The sequence below is a fragment of the Delphinapterus leucas genome, chromosome 20, assembly GCF_059928025.1.
Source record: "Delphinapterus leucas isolate spDelLeu-1000000601 "Yukka" chromosome 20, BTC_Dleu_Yukka2, whole genome shotgun sequence".
NCBI lineage: Eukaryota > Metazoa > Chordata > Mammalia > Artiodactyla > Monodontidae > Delphinapterus > Delphinapterus leucas.
In genome coordinates this window covers 1,648,483-1,664,680 of record NC_143148.1, presented here as the reverse complement: position 1 = coordinate 1,664,680, position 16,198 = coordinate 1,648,483, and the positions used below count along the sequence as shown (strand labels likewise).

The 16,198-nt window shown below is 44.0% G+C and overlaps 1 protein-coding gene across 1 annotated transcript; it reads right to left on the bottom strand.

The window, feature by feature from the left end:
* Positions 1 to 80: 80 nt before the first annotated feature.
* On the bottom strand, positions 81 to 14,703 carry LOC111170048 (uncharacterized). Its single transcript, XM_022564855.2, has 4 exons — positions 14,430 to 14,703; positions 13,766 to 13,804; positions 13,027 to 13,153; positions 81 to 4,500 (listed from the first exon to the last, which is right to left on the bottom strand). Exons 2-4 carry the CDS (start codon positions 13,796 to 13,798, stop codon positions 3,107 to 3,109), a joined length of 1,554 nt encoding a protein of 517 aa, XP_022420563.1. The 5' UTR covers positions 13,799 to 13,804; positions 14,430 to 14,703; the 3' UTR covers positions 81 to 3,106.
* Between the last annotated feature and the right edge of the window lie 1,495 nt (positions 14,704 to 16,198).

Below are 16,198 nucleotides of genomic sequence, written 5' to 3'. Positions count from 1 at the left end.
AATATGTGAACAATGCAGATTAAATTTAAGGTATATACATGGTTTTTGTGGTAATTACATTGTATGTAGCACGCAAAAAATTGAGAATAAAAATAAGCTATTTATTTGTTAATGAAAAGAAAAATAGTCAAAAGATATGAACAGACATTTTACCAAGAAGATATACAAATGGAAAATAATGCAATTAAAACTACTGGTTGCTTAAATTCAAAATTTAAGGAAATTCAAAAGACTGACCATACAAGTATTGGCAAGAATGTGGAAGCATTTTACATGCTCCTGGTGGGTATGTAAAAGCAAACAATTTCAGGTCACAGTTTGGCAGTTTCATAAGTTAACCATTCACCTATTTGATGAGTCAGGCATTATACGCTGAGTTACTAACACAAGGCAAGTGAAAATACATACATACATATAGAATTGCACACAAATGTTCTAGCACCTTTATTTACAATAGCCAAAACTGGAAATAACCCAAATAACCATAACCAGACAAATGGATAAACAAATACTATAAGTATAGGAAAGAAACTACTCAGCAATAAAATAATGAACTGCTTATATACGGATCACTGAAGAATCTCAAAATATTTATTAATCATGAATGAAACCAGGAAAAAAATGTAAACATTTCATTAATAAAATCATATAAAATTCTAGAAAATACAAACTAACCTACTATAAATAAAAGTAAATGAATGGTGATCTGTGGGTGGAGGAGAGGAAGGACATTATAAAATGGCATGAGGTAAACTGGAGATGATAGACATGTTCATTATCATGATTATGATGAGACTTTGTGGTTTTATATGTAAAAATTTATACACTTCAAATAGATACAGTATATCACATGTCAACTATACCTGAATAAAAATTCACAAAATTGTTCAAAAGAAAAATCTAGATCTCTCACTTTTTTCAAAAACTCAGGTCTGGGGAATTTCCCTGGCAGGTCCAGTGGTTCACTGCTATGGCCTGGATTCAATCCCTGGTCAGGGAACTAAGATCCCACAAGCCACATGGCACAGCCAAAAAACAAAAACTAACAAACAAAAATCAGGCCTAGCAATCCTATATTGCCTCTCTTTTCTGATGACCTTGGAGGAACAGCCTTGCTTTAGTGGTAGCAAATACTGATGAGTAATAGATTCCTTCCCACCTGAGTTAACAGGAATGCTGGCTGGTCACAGAGCCACACTGTGGACTAAGGCAGTGGTCCCCAACCTTTTTGGCATCAGGGACCAGTTTCATGGAAGACAATTTTTCAACATACAGGGGAGGGGGTGTGAGGGGTGAGGGGTGGGGGTGTGGGGGGTGTGATAGTTCAGGAGGTAACGTGAGCAATGGGGAGCAGCAGATGAAGCTTCACTCACTCGCCCGCCACTCAGCTCCTGATGTGCAACCCGCTTCCTAACAGGCCGCGAATCAGTGCCTGTTGGTCCAAGGCCAGTGGGTTAGGGAACCCTGGACTAAGGGATTTCCTTTCTCTGTTTCTCTGTCTCTGTAGCAATGACCTTTAGGTGAACATCCAAGAGAAGCTATAGGAATCCAGAAAAACAATAGCTTATTTTCTTTCACAATGACCTCAGCTACAAAAGATACACTTGCTGGAGGTTGTGAGAATTTCTGGGCATCTGTGCCCACTGATACTGCACAGTCACAGTCAATGGAGCATTTGTTGATGCAATTTTAGAAGGGGCACACTCCATCTACTCCACTGCACTCTCCTCCACTCCAGGGTTTCTTTACCAAGATGGTTCCCCCTGGCCCTAGTCTTACAGTGGCATTATCTAGTGAACTCTGGGGATCACGGCATGTGGTTCTTTTGCAGGATAACTGCTGAGCATTATGTGATATTTACTGTGAATAAGAAAAACAATTTGTGTTGTTATCAGAAGCACTGAAGGCTGTCATAACTTCCTGGCTCCTCAGGGTGTTTTCTGAGCCCACAAAAAATCCTGATACCCAGTCCACAAATTAGGATCCTAAAACCCTGCAGTCTTTTCTAGGAGACCCTGGGCAAAAATATATTTACCTTAGGCCAAAACCAGAAAGATATATATATATATATATATATATATATACACACATATATATATGTAGTGTGTGGGGGGGGGTACACGGGCCTCTCACCACTGTGGCCTCTCCCATTGTGGAGCACAGGCTCCAGACACGCAGGCTCAGCGCCCATGGCTCACGGGCCTAGCCGCTCCGCGGCATGTGGGATCCTCCCGGACAAGGGCACGAACCTGAGTCACCTGCATCGGCAGGCAGACTGTCAACCACTGCGCCGCCAGGGAAGCCCGAGAGCTATATTCTTAATAATACTGACATGTGAGGCACACAAAGCATGGGACCCCCCTCCCACCATGAGAGCTGTGCTGTCCTTAATGCTGGTAGAGCCCAGTTGTTTTCAGATCACCTCACACAGTGAATGGAACTCCAAGACCAAAGGTGGCTTAAACATTAATGCCTTTATTATTGCAAAATGCAGAGCAATAGGAGGCTTGCAATTCCCAGCTTTGTGACTCAGAGGCTGGGAAAAGCCAAAAGAAATGTCACCATAAACAAACATGTCCCTGAAAATGCAGTCCTTCCTGGCAAGTCACAAATAGAACTCAGACTGGCTCCACTGGGCCCAAACTGGATCGGGTCCAGGCCCTACTTTGGAAATGGGAAGGGAATGAGGATCCCACAAGAGCTAAGACTACTCATTACTTACCCCGCAAACAGGAATGGGACAGAAGTCAACTTCCCTGAACATGTTGGGAGATAACTTTTGCACATTGTGTGAACCTGCTGGGTAACACAGGTGAAATGAATTCTGTCATACTGGCAGTGACATAAAGCTAGAAAGAGCCTGGCAGGAAATAAAGTATAACACAGCTCCTTAAGGATTCCTACATAACACTCCCCACTGCAGATTTTTGGATGTATGGGCTTTAATTCAGGTAAATGGCTCCCTCACAACTTCTCTCCTCCACTGTAATTACACTAGAAGGAAACTGCACATCCCAGCTATCTATGGCCCTTCACTAGTGTGAAGTCTCTTGTGTTGAATGAGGTTATATTTGCAGCTGAAAATTTTTTCCAACATTCACTGCACTCAGGACCTTTTTCCAGTGTGAACTCTCTGGTGCTGAATGAGGCTGGAACTTTGGCTAAAGGATTTTCCACAGTCCCCACACTCATACGGCCTTTCTCCTGTGTGGACTCTCAGGTGTTTAACGAGGTTAGATTTGCAGCTAAACGATTTCCCACATTCATTGCACTCAATAGGCCTTTCTCCAGTGTGAACTCTCCAGTGGTTCTTGAGGTTGGAACTATGGCTAAATGATTTTCCACAGTCCCCACACTCATAGGGCCTTTCTCCTGTGTGGACTTTCCGATGTGAACTAAAGCTGGAGCTTTGCTTAAAGGATTTCCCACATTTACTGCACTCATAAGGCCTTTCTCCAGTATGAAGTCTCCTGTGGTGAATGAGGCTGGAGCTTCGGCTAAAGGATTTCCCACATTCACCGCACTGATGAGGCCGTTCTCCAGTGTGAACTCTCCGGTGGTAAATGAGGCTAAAGTTTTGGCTAAAGGATTTCCCACATTCACTGCACTCATAAGGCCTTTCTCCAGTGTGAACTCTCTGATGTTGAATGAGGTTCGATCTTTGACTAAAAGACTTCCCACATTCCCTGCACTCATAAGGTTTTTCTCCTGTGTGAACTTTCCTATGGCTATTGAGGCTATAGCTCTGGCTAAAGGATTTCCCACATTCACTGCACTCATAAGGCCTTTCTCCAGTGTGAACTCTCTGATGTATAATGAAGCTGGAAAGGTAGGTAAAGAATTTTCCACATTCATGGCATTCATAAGGTCTTTCTCCAGTATGGACTTTCTGGTGCTGAATGAGGTTACATCTTCGGGTACAGGCTTTTCCACATTTGCTGCACTCGTAAAGCCCTTCTCTAGTGAGGACTCCTTGGTCCTCAACAAGTGTGTCTGTGCAGTTGAGGGCTTTTTTGCCTTCTCCCCAGTTCTGATGCTTTTTTCCACTGTGAAAGACAGCCTCACACTCATTACTATTGTTTGGCTTCTCCTCAGTGTGAATGACCTGTTGATGGAAAAATCCCATGCTGGCTAAGAAGTCCTTCGCAATCTCCATACAGATAATGGATTTCCCGGACAAGTGGGTTGTGCAACTCTTTACATACAAGTCTCGGTCTGCAGAACTTCTGATGGGTATCTTTCCAATGTGCTGCCCCTGGTACTGCTGAAGGTTGGCAGTGAAATAAAATTGTTTCCCATATGTGTATGGTTTCTGCCCAAGATGCATTTTCTGGTGCTCAGGCAAGTGCAAAATATCTCTCAAGATTGGGCCCCGCATCTCAAAGGGCTGGGCCTTCTGGGGAGATGAAATTGCTTTAAGAGTCCTGATCTGTGACACTCCTTCTACAGAAATGCTCTGTTCAGGAGATGTTTCCTTATCTTCCACTTCATGCCAACAGCCTGAAAAAGTGATGGTGAAGTACATGTTAACCATATTGAGAGGGGGCAAAACAATCACAAATGTAAATTGATGCATCAAAGAATCCGTCCATGAAACTGTTTTCATGAAAAGAAAGTTGGGGTCAGCTTGAGGAAGCAGCTGCTGTGCCCCACTGGGTCCCTAAGTTCACAGGATGGTGTGGGCCTCCCCAGGCACAGGACATGAGTAAAGGGTGTGGCCCAGGGAAAAAGGCATGTCCTACAGCTCATTCTTCTGCTAATGGCTTTTAGCAGGATTATATCTGCTGACAACATGGGATGCTGTGCAGAAGTCCAGTCCAGTCCCAGAAAAATCTGACTGGAACAAAGGTAAAAAATGCTTAAGGATAATTAGACACGTGCACACTTTAGGACACTACAAAGTGGGAATGCACTAAGGAGGGAACAGTGTGAGGAATAAGTGAGGTAAGCAGTCCAGAGAGGTGGGGAGTAGCTCTCAGCTGGAGTCAGAATAAAAATGACTAGTAGAAATGACAAGTCAGCAAAATGTTAAGAATGGAGAAGGGAAAGTAGAAGTGAGGTGTGGCCACTAGCAATGGCACCAAAACACAATTAAACAGGACAGGTTCTTTGTATGATTTTGACAAAGCCCTGAAGTGATGTTCTCTCTCAACTGCCATTCATCTGTGTCAGGCCTGCTCTGAGCCCACCTTGTTGAGAATGGAGTCATGTCCATCCTGTGAAGCAGAGGACATTTTCTGTAGCCTCATCTGAGGATCTGCATGAGACAAAGAGTACCCAATTCCTAAGGGAATGACAGGACAAGTCAGTAGCCAATACTGTCCCAGACAACTCAGCACACAATAGACCACCAGAAAGCTATTTAAATACTACAAAAAAGTTCCTAAGGACAGACAGAGGTAAGAGAGCAGAAAAGTAAGAACCAGCAATGTGTCTTCCCTTCTGGACAACTATACTGGTAGAATCAATCTGATGTAACCCCTCTGCAATGCTAAACTGCTTTAATTTTGATCACTTTCAGCTCTTAGCATGGTAATGGTTTTCATTCTCCAACTCCCCTAACTCTGAGCCCTGGGGCAGGCACCATGTACGTGTTCCTGGAGAAGCTTCTAGGAGCCAGGTTGGGCAATAAGGCATCTGTCCTCCAAATATCAGAAATCTGTGCTCTTTTTGCTGCTTCTAATGATGGTAGTGCTACGGAGTTGGGCAGCCATTGTTGGAAACCACACTACCAATGATGCAAAGGCCCTCCCCTCACTAGCTGAAGCAATTTCACAGGGGATTTAAAGGGCAGGCGTCTATTCCGTCCACCCCCCTCACATCATTTTTCTCTTAGTCCCATTTTGATAGGCAGAAATTCAAGGACTAAGGCACTCAAAATCAATCATATATGCAGGGGAATTTACAAAGTCACCATGCATATCTGGGTAAGAAAAAAATCTGAGTAGACCTTAACTTTATACCTCAGACTGATCTCCAGGATGGAGACACCCTATAGCCATTAAACAAGCAAACAGAAAGACAAACAAACAGATCCCAGCAAACCCTAGGAAGAGGGAGAACTGAATCTCAAGTTACCACAATGTAAGACACAAACACCCATTTTTCAACAACAAAAAAAAATCATGGGACATACAAACCAACAGTTTATCCCTCCACCCCCTTTCACCCTTGTTAAAATATCGTTGAAGCTAAAAGGGTATAAATTCAAATAATGTGTTATAATTTTAGCATGGTAAATGCAATTTCCATGGTAACTACAAAGAAAAAAATAGCTATAGAAAGTACACAAAGGAAACGACAAAAAATGTAAACATTTTACAACCAAAAGACCAGTGGAACACAAAAAACAATAATGAGGAAACAAGGGACAAAAGAGACCAAAAGACATGTAGAAAACAAATAGCAAAATGACAGAAGTAATTCCCCCCTCATTAGTAATTATTCTAAATGTCAATGGAATAAAATTTCTAAGCAAAAGAGAAACTGGCAGAATGGATAAAAGAACATAATCCAACTATATGCTTTCTACAAGACACAACTTGCCAGGATGGTTCAACATAAAAAATTCAGGGGTTTCCCTGGTGTTCCAGTGGTTAAGAATCCACCTTCCAATGCAGGGGACGCGGGTTCGATCCCTGGTCAGGGAACTAAGATCCTACATGTCGCGGGGCAACTAAAACCCTTGAGCCACAACTACTGAGCCTGCACGCCACAACGAAGCACGCACCACAACGAAAGATCACATATGCTACAAGGAAGATCCTGTGTGCTGCAACTAAGATCTGATGCAGCCAAAAAATAAATAAATAAATATTTTAAAAACAGATACAAAATTCAGTGTAATATATCACATTAACAGAATGAGGAAAAAATCATACCACCTCAATCAATGCACAAAAACCATGATAAAATACTCAACAAACTATCAATAGAAGGAAACTAGCTTAACATAATAAAAAGCAAAGGATTTAAAATCCATGACAAATATTGTACTCAACGGTAAAAGACTGAAAAGTATTCCTACAATATCAAAAACAAGAAAAGGATGCCAGCTTCCACCACTACTATTCAACATAGTACTGGAAATTCTAGACAGAGCATTAGGCAGGAAAGACAAAAAGCATCCATAGCTCATGAAATTTTAAAGATTCCACCACAAAACTGTTAGAATAAATGAATTCAGCAAAGGAAGAGGATACAAATTAAACAGTTGTGGGAATTCCCTAGTGGTCCAGTAGTTAGGACTCAGAGCTTTCACTGCCAAGGTCTGGGTTCACTCCCTGGTCCGGAACTAAGATCCTCCAAGCCAGGCAGTGTGGCAAAAAAAAAAAGAACTAAACAGTTGTGTTTTTTTTTTTTTCCTCCCAGCAACAGAGACATCAATGGTTTAATGGATGGGGGAGCTTACAAATCTGAAGCAAGGTCCTGACGTGACACCCCACCCTGTACAGCAGACAATGGGCAGGACATGACAACAGTCCTTGCTCCCAGGGGGAACAGAAGATTACCAGTTATAGGGGAACTGGCATCAGGTGGGCTCATTAGTTACCAGGGAAACCAGTAGAGAGGCAAACCCCTCACCACCCCTTTGATAAGAATGATCACTAGCTGGGGTCTGGGGCAAGTGAGTAGGAAGGTCAGTCATGTGCATAGGGTATAGATGAAGCAGGCAATGGTCGGGCAGGGGATGTACAGAGAGCAATAGAACAGCCATCTTGAGTGGCCTAACCATACACTCTACCCCTACACACACTGCACGACCCTTACAATCTTGGTCTACCCTCTTCCGCGATATCCCTGGGGTCAAGTATGTAGGGGGCACTGCAACCAGATACCACAAACACAATACAAACAGCAGCAGCCTCAGAGTATCAAGATACCTACTATGCTCAGAAGAGTCATTTGCCAGGATGTGGGCAAATTTTGGAGCCAAGATCTTACCAGGTCAATGGAAAGAGAGTCAATAGTAGGAGTGCCCTGTCCAGTTATAAGGAAGGTAAGGCCACCCCGGGTTTTCACAAACCCAGAGCTACCCCCATGGGGAGGTCCGGATTTTAAAGAAACATTCTGGTGGCCTGGCCAATGGTCAGCAGTCGCACTACAGATCTTTCTCCCCATGCTGGGTTGAGTGCCATTAAGGTTGGACCCATTAGATCCTTCCAAACAAAAAAGCGTTAATCCCACTAGTTGGACTTATGTGTCCGGAAGCCAGCCTATTCCATTCCACACAGCATAGCCAAGGGAGGCTCATGGGCAGTCAGCTGTATAGTAACGTTTACCAACAGGGGTCCTTCTTTTTTTTTTTCTTTTTTTTAATTTTTGGCTGTGCCATGAAGCATGCGAGATCTTAGTTCAACAGGGCTCCTTCTGATGTACTGGCATGTGGGACAAAAATATGGTGAGAGTCTTTCTCCCCCATTGTCAGTAGTCCCCAAATAGTCATAGTAGCCAGGTCAATTTTTCATGGAAGTCCAGAGAAGGCTGACAATTGCATCTCGCTGGAGACCCAGCAATTAGACTCACTTCACAGTGAGGCCAGTGTTGCTGCTCAGTCGTGGAATAGATTTCCTCCTTCAGGCTAGAGATGAAATTTAAGACATCTAACAGGCAGAACACAGGGGAGATTATGAAAATTAAGCAAAACACAAGCAGTAACCACATTCTGAGATAACACACCTGCCTGTGGTTTTTCTCCTAGTCTGTAAAACAGTTCAAAAACTCAACTTTCAATAACACAAGAACGTGACTAAAATCATGTATACGATGGCTCCTTAGTTTCACCTTGGATGTCTGAACAAGTTACTCCATTTTGACTTTCAAACCCATTCCCTTCCTCAATGGCCAAAGCAGATGTACAATGCATGTTGAAAGATCACAAATAGGCTGCTCTGATCAGTAAAATTTAAGTTAAGCCAGAATGACTCCCCTATACCTCAACACATGGCGATTTTTCCATCATTTCCCCTTCTGATTGCAAATCTCTCAGTAGAAAATATTGATGACTAAAATATCCGTCCCTCTAGGCTGGGGTGCTGGCTCCTACCCCAGGTTCAGATCATGTCCCTCAGTGCTAGGCCTCCTTTATATTTGCCTAGTTATACAAGGTGGGGGAAAACCAATCAGATCTCATGAACAGGCTCAGAAGAATGTTAATGGACAAACACTTTATAGGCCAAATACTTCTTTCTTTCTTTTTTTTAAATAAATTGATTTGTTTATTTTTGGCTACATTGGGTCTTTGTTGCTGCACACGGGCTTTCTCTAGTTGCGGTGAGCGGGGGCTACTCTTCATTGTGGTGCGTGGGCTTCTCATTGTGGTGGTTTCTCTTGTTACAGAGCACGGGCTCTAGGCACGTGGGCTTCAGTAGTTGTGGTGCACGTGTTTAGTTGTTGTGTGGCATGTGGGATCTTCCTGGTCCAGAGCTCGAACCCGTGTCCCCTGCACTGGCAGGTGGATTCTTAACCACTGTGCCACCAGGGAAGCCCTAGACCATATATTTCTTATACCCAATTGTCACACAAGCATTGTACATGTGCTTTTAGTAGCAGACTTAAAGCAAGCAGTGTCACACTTCACGTGACACAGTCACACTGTCACACACTCTGTGGCAATTTCACTACATAATTTTCTTTCCAACCAGAACATCAGGGCAAAAGTATGGCTAACACAATAACTTTCATAAATACAAACTTCAATTAAGAGAAGAAGAATTTAATATCCACTAAAACATAGCCTTTTTTCTCCTTGAAATTACCCTCATCTCCACCAAACACAGCCAAATTGAAACTAATCTGTTTGTAAAACAAGTGTGGTCAATTGACCACTTAGGCTCCTCCAAACTAGTTGTGGTGGAATTCCTCAGAAGGAGTGTCAGAATGAATTCCCAAAAGGCCTCTCAAGGCCAGGAAAGCCATGCCAAAGGCATGCCACCAGATTATGCCTTGGTGGATTTTTCTCTTCTAGAAGTCCCCAAAATATTGAGATTCCTGCACATGCCAGGAGTCAGCCTTTTCCATTCCCCTGATAAGGCTGTTCAGAACCCAAGAGTCCCCAATTTCTGGAGGCACCAGGCAGGGAGAAAAGAAAAATGTTTCAATTCTACGCACAGGTGTAGTTTACCCAATTGCTGTAAGTCATAACTAACTTCAGGGGAAGGGCTTTCCTCCACACGTATGAAGCAAGGTCCTGGATCGACTACCCACCATGTGTGGCAGGCGGCAGGCAGGACATGGCGGCAGTTTTCCACAGTTGTATTTCTACACACTAACAATGGACAATCTGAACAGGAAACTAAGAAAAACTCCACTTATAAAACTATCTATCAAAAGAATAAAATACTTAGAAATAAACTTAACTAAGGAAGTAAGACTTGTACACTAAAAAGTATAAAACACTGCTAAAAAAAATTAAAGACAGTAAATGGAAAGACTTCTATGCTCATAAATTGGAAAACTTAATATTGTGAAGATGTTGATATGACCCCCAAGCCATCTACAGACTCAATGCAATCCCTATCAAAATTCTAATGATGTTTTCTGCAGTAATATAAAAATTCATCCTAAAATTCATATGCAATCTCAAATGACAACAAACAGCCAAAACAATCTTGAAAAAGAAGAACAAAGTTGGAGGAGTCACAATTCTAAATTTCAATTTATCAGTGTGAAGCTACAGTAATCAAAACAGTGTCATACTGGAATCAAGGCAGACATACAGACCAATGGCACAGAATAAAGAGCTCAGAAATAAACTCTCACATATCTGGTTAAATGGTTTTCAAAAAGGAGACCAAGACCATTCGACAGGGAAGGACAGGCTTTTCAACACATGATGCTGGGAAAACTGAATACCACATGCATAAGAATGAAATTAGATGGACACCAGGTACATAAATTAACTCAAAATGGATCAAAGATCTAAACTTAAGAGCTACAAATATAAAATGCTTCAAAGAAAACAGAGGAAAACTTCATGACATTGCATTTGGCAGTGATTCCTTGGAAACGACATCAAAGGCACAAGGAACAAAAGGAAAACAAACGACTTCATCAAAATGAAAAACTTTGGTACATCAAACGATGCTAAGAAAATAGTAAAAAGGCAACTTACAGAATGGGAGATAATATTTACAAGTCAAATATCTGATAAAAAATTAATATCCAGAATATATAGAGAATTCCTAAAATTCAAAAACAAAAACATCAAGCAACTTGATTCAAAAATTGGGAAAAGGGCTTCCCTGGTGGGTCAGTGGTTGAGAGTCCGCCTGCCGATGCAGGGGACACGGGTTCGTGCCCTGGTACGGGAAGAGCCCACATGCCGCAGAGCGGCTGAGCCCGTGAGCCATGGCTGCTGAGCCTGCGCGTCTGGAGCCTGTGCTCCGCAACGAGAGAGGCCACAACAGTGAGAGGCCCGCGTACCGCCAAAAAAAAAAAAAAATTGGGAAAAGACTTCAACAGACATTACTCCAACAAAGATATACAAAAGGGTAATAAGCACACAAAAAGATGCTCAACATCACCAGCTGTTAGGGAAATGCAAATCGAAACACTATGATACTGGGACTTCCCTCGTGGTGCAGTGGTTAAGAATTTGCCTGTCAATGCAGGGGACACGGATGTGATCCCTGATCCGGCAAGATCCCACAGCCTGCGAAGCAACTAAGCCTGTGCACCACAACTCTTGAGCTTGGGCTCTAGAGCCCGCGAGCCACAACTACTGAGCCCACATGCCACAACTACTGAAGCCTGTGCACCTAGAGACCATGCTCTGCAACAAGAGAAGCCACTACGAGAAGCCCGCGTACCACAACGAAGAGTAGCCCCCACTCGCCACAACTAGAGAAAGCCCGCGCCCAGCAACGAAGACAAAATGCAGCCAAAAATAAATAAATAAATAAAAGAACATACCTGTTTTAAAAAAACAAAAACAAAACAAACAAAAAAACCCAACTATGCTACCACTTCACACCAATTAGGATGGTTATCACCCAAAAAAAAAGAAGTGTTGGCAAGGATGGGAGAAATTGGAACCTTTGTGCAGCTGTAATTTTAATTCTATTAAAGACAGATTTATCATAAGATGAAGCAATTCCAAATTTCCATATATACCCAAAAAAATTGAAGCAGGGACACTAAATATCTGCACACCCATGTTCATAACAGCATTATACACAAGAGCCAAAAGGTAGAAGCACTCAAGTGTCCACCGATAGATTAATAGTAAACAAAATGTGGTACATTCATAAAACAGAATATTATTCAGCCTTAAAAAGAAAGGAAATTCTGACACATACTACAACACAGATGAACCTTTAAGATATTATGCTAAGTCAAAAAAGCCAGACCAAAAAAAAAAAGCTGCTGATGATTCCGCCAATATGTGACACTCGGAATAGTCAAATTCAGATACAGAAAGTAGAATGGTGGTTGTGAGTGGATGGGGGAAGTTACTGTTTAATGGGTACAGAGTTGAAGTTTACAAGATGAAAAACTTCTGTGGTTGCATGATTGTGATGGTTGTACAATGAGAATTACTAAATGCCACTTAGAAGTGGTAAATGTTTTGTTGTGCAAAATTGCCACAACTAAAATAAAGAAAAAAGAATCTTAGCTAAAGACCTCTCAAGATCATCTGTGTAAGCAGTGACTATATAAGTGACTACACTTCCAGGCACAGTCAGGAACAAATAAATGTGAGGTACAGGAAGGGAGCAATACTAGGGTGCCATGGAACTAGACAGTCACCCAGCGAGAGAGACGGCATGACAGGTGGGATCCATTAGGCTGACCTAAAGAACAGCGATACCTAATCCTTCCCTGTGAAGCTTCGGGGCAGGAGGTGCTGGAGTGATAAGGATGAGAAGTAGACATGCACTCAGCTCACCCCTTGAACCACAGCACATACCCAGGCAACTGGGAAAGGAAGCAGTACCCATGGTTTAGATGGAGACATACTTGACCCTGGAGAAAAGAGAAAGGCCAAGCCTTGCCCAGGGCATAGGGGCAGGCGTAAGAGCTTACCCAATGAAGATGTAAGTGCAAAATTCTCCAGCATCACATCGTGGTACAGGCATCTCTGAGCCTCATCAAGGAGAGCCCATTCCTCCCAGGAGAAATACAGGGCCACATCCTCAAAGGTCACACTTCCCTGCCAGGACAGAGACAGATGAAATCATCAACAGCCTCACTCCTGAAGACCCACAATCTATCTCCTCACACATCTACCCCACGTCCATCCTCCTCCTAAGATCGCAGAGGAGATCCCAGATCCCTGTGCCATTGGTGTCTGCTGTCTTCTCATACTCCCAGCACTGTGTTCACTCTGCTGTCCACCCTGCAACCACATGGGGCCTGTTAAGACCTAGATGCGAACACCTCCCTCATCTGATCCAGACCTCCCACTGCCTGCAGAACAGATGCCTAACCTCACAGGCAGTCATTCCAAGTCTGACTCTTACTCCCCACACCCAGTTTGTTCTCACCAGAAAGGAAGGAGACCTGCAATTCCCTAAACCAGCTTAGCCTCACCTCCAAGCACTTGCCGTTTTAGTGACAAGCTTCTACACCTCTTTCCATTGGTGGCCTGAAATGGGAACCCCTCCATCAAACCCCTGGACTCAACTCAGGACCCTGAGCTAGTATTCTCTAAGGTCCCCACACCCAAAGGTTGGGAAAATGGCAGGTGATAAGTCTCATGACACCACAAATTTGGAGAAAATAGGGGTTGGGACCAGTGAGGGAGGACGAAACCGCCACTTACCTGATTAGGTTCCAAAAGCACTTCCGCAGCCATGGAAACCTGTGGGAAGAGGCAGGTCTTAGGGGGATGTGAGCATGGCATCCTACCAGGGGCTCAGGCCTTCCCTGCACCCCTGGGAGTCACCAGAGCCAGGTAATCTCGGACCGACCATCTAACCTCTGTATTGACTCTCAGCAGTTTTGTGTCCTTGGGGAAAAAACCCCAAACACCCTCTGCCGCAATGTCCTCAGCAGCCCTACAATTTGTGCTTCTACTGAACAGACTCTGGGGATTTTTTCAAACTTAACTTAGATCATGTCCCTTTTACGCAAAAATTTCCATGGCTCCAAGAACCCCAAGAAGGAAGGTACAACTCCTCAGCCTGTCACTGCAGGTGCGACTCTACCCACACTTTGTTCCCTGCAGAAGCAACACGGACCCCAGTTTTCCCCAATCCTCCCGGCTCAATCCGACCTCCCAGCCTTTGCACCTGCCGGTGCCTCCACCTGTGACCCTCTGCCACGCGCCATCACACCGTCTGTCAGAAACAGGGCCCCACACACGGCCACCTCACCGTCCTGGACACCGGGGCCTGGGCTGCGGGCACGAGAGCAGGCGCCCCGCACTCGGGGCTTTAGTGTCTGGTGGGGTGAGGGCGGTGAGGGCCCGCAGGACGAGCGTTTACCTGAGGCGGGTCCCTCGGCGCCGCCGCCGCCGCCACCTGAGCCACAAGCCGGGGCAGAGAGGGGACAGCCGAGCGTCCCGAACGGACCGGGCACCAACGTCTCCAGACCGGCCCCGCAAGCGGCGATGTGCCCGACTATAGAACCGCCTCTAGTCACTGGGGACAAAGCCTCTTCCCGCGCCTCCTCTGTCTGTCTCCTCAATGCAGACTCTGCGCTCTCGGCCTTCTGACCCCGAGGACTGCCAAAATGACCGCCACAAAATACAGGAAGTCTCGCCTTCGCCCAGTGCGCCCTCCCGGAAATGCCGAAAGTCTGGATGTTCATTGGGTGTTCTTCGCTGCCGCTCAGCGCATAACTTTCTGGGTAATGGAGTTCCCGCCGGCACACAGGCCCGCAGGAGCGGCGCCTTTGCTGGAATCTCCCAGGGAAAGGGTCAAGCAATGCCACGGGGCTGCTCAGAGCTGAAGGCCTTGTTCTTCTAGGTCGGAGAGAAGCTTCGCTTCCTCTCAAAGGGGCGAAGGCCAATTTCTGGGGAGTCCGAAGTGCATTTAGAAATCCTTCAATGCTATTGATCTCTGAAGTGTTTAGAAACTCGGATTCCATGCGAACATTGTCTGGTAGATGTGAACATTGTCTGGTAGCTGCAAATGATTATACATTATCCTATTGTCCTGTAAATGCACGCAGACTGAGGCATTAAAGTCATTTGTGTGAGCTTTAGTACGTTTTGTCTGGGAATTTAAAGAAAAGAAAAAAATCACCTGGGCCACAGTAGACAAGAAAGAGGAGGCATATTGGACGGCTCTGACGAAGCCGGATGTGGTGGGATCCGGGCCTCTCCTTCCTGGTAGTCAATGATTAATGATTATGCCCAACTCAGTGAGAAACACCGTCTTATCCATAAAACATTAAATCATTTTACCTAAAAAACATAAATCTGTTTAACACATGCACATTCCTTTTTGTACTACACAGCTGACAGTTTCTCTTGTATGAAATATAACATTGGCTATTGTTTATTAAGGAGTACTACTCTCTGTACATTTATAAAATAGAAAGTTGTTGATAAACAAAATTCAACTGACTACATGTTAAAGATCTAAATGAGGGCTTCCCTGTTGGTGCAGTGGTTAAGGATCTGCCTGCCAGTTCAGGGGACACGGGTTCAAGCCCTGGTCCGGGACGATCCCACATGCTGCGGAGCAACTAAGTCCGTGCGCCACAACTACTGAGCCTGTGCTCTAGAGCTCATTAGCCACAACTACTGAAGCCCGCACACCTAGAGCCTGTGCTCGGCAACAAAGAAGACACCGCAATGTGAAACCTGCGCACCGCAACAAAGAGTAGCCTCTGCTTCTGGTAACTAGAGAAAACCAGCGCGCAGCAACCAGGACCCAACGCAGCCAAAAATAAATAAACTAATTAATTTTAAAAAAGAAAGAAAATAGTTTTCAAAAAAATTAAAAGTATATAATCATGAATGTATCTCTTAAACATGGAATTCATTCATGAGCAGAACGTGTATGTGCATTTCACACCTACAAAAATAACAGTGACATCAAACACATGGTCAGAGTTTACGCATAACAAATTTCCTCCCCGCCCAAAATTTCCTTTTTAGATCATTTGAATCACAATCCAGTCATTTTGTCTTTTAGACCAGTTGTAATTAATATTTCTCTCTCCTTCAAAACTTTTTTTCGTGGAGAAGAAAATGGATCATTTGTACAAAATCATTTCCATCATTCTACTATCTAATTGCAGCTGT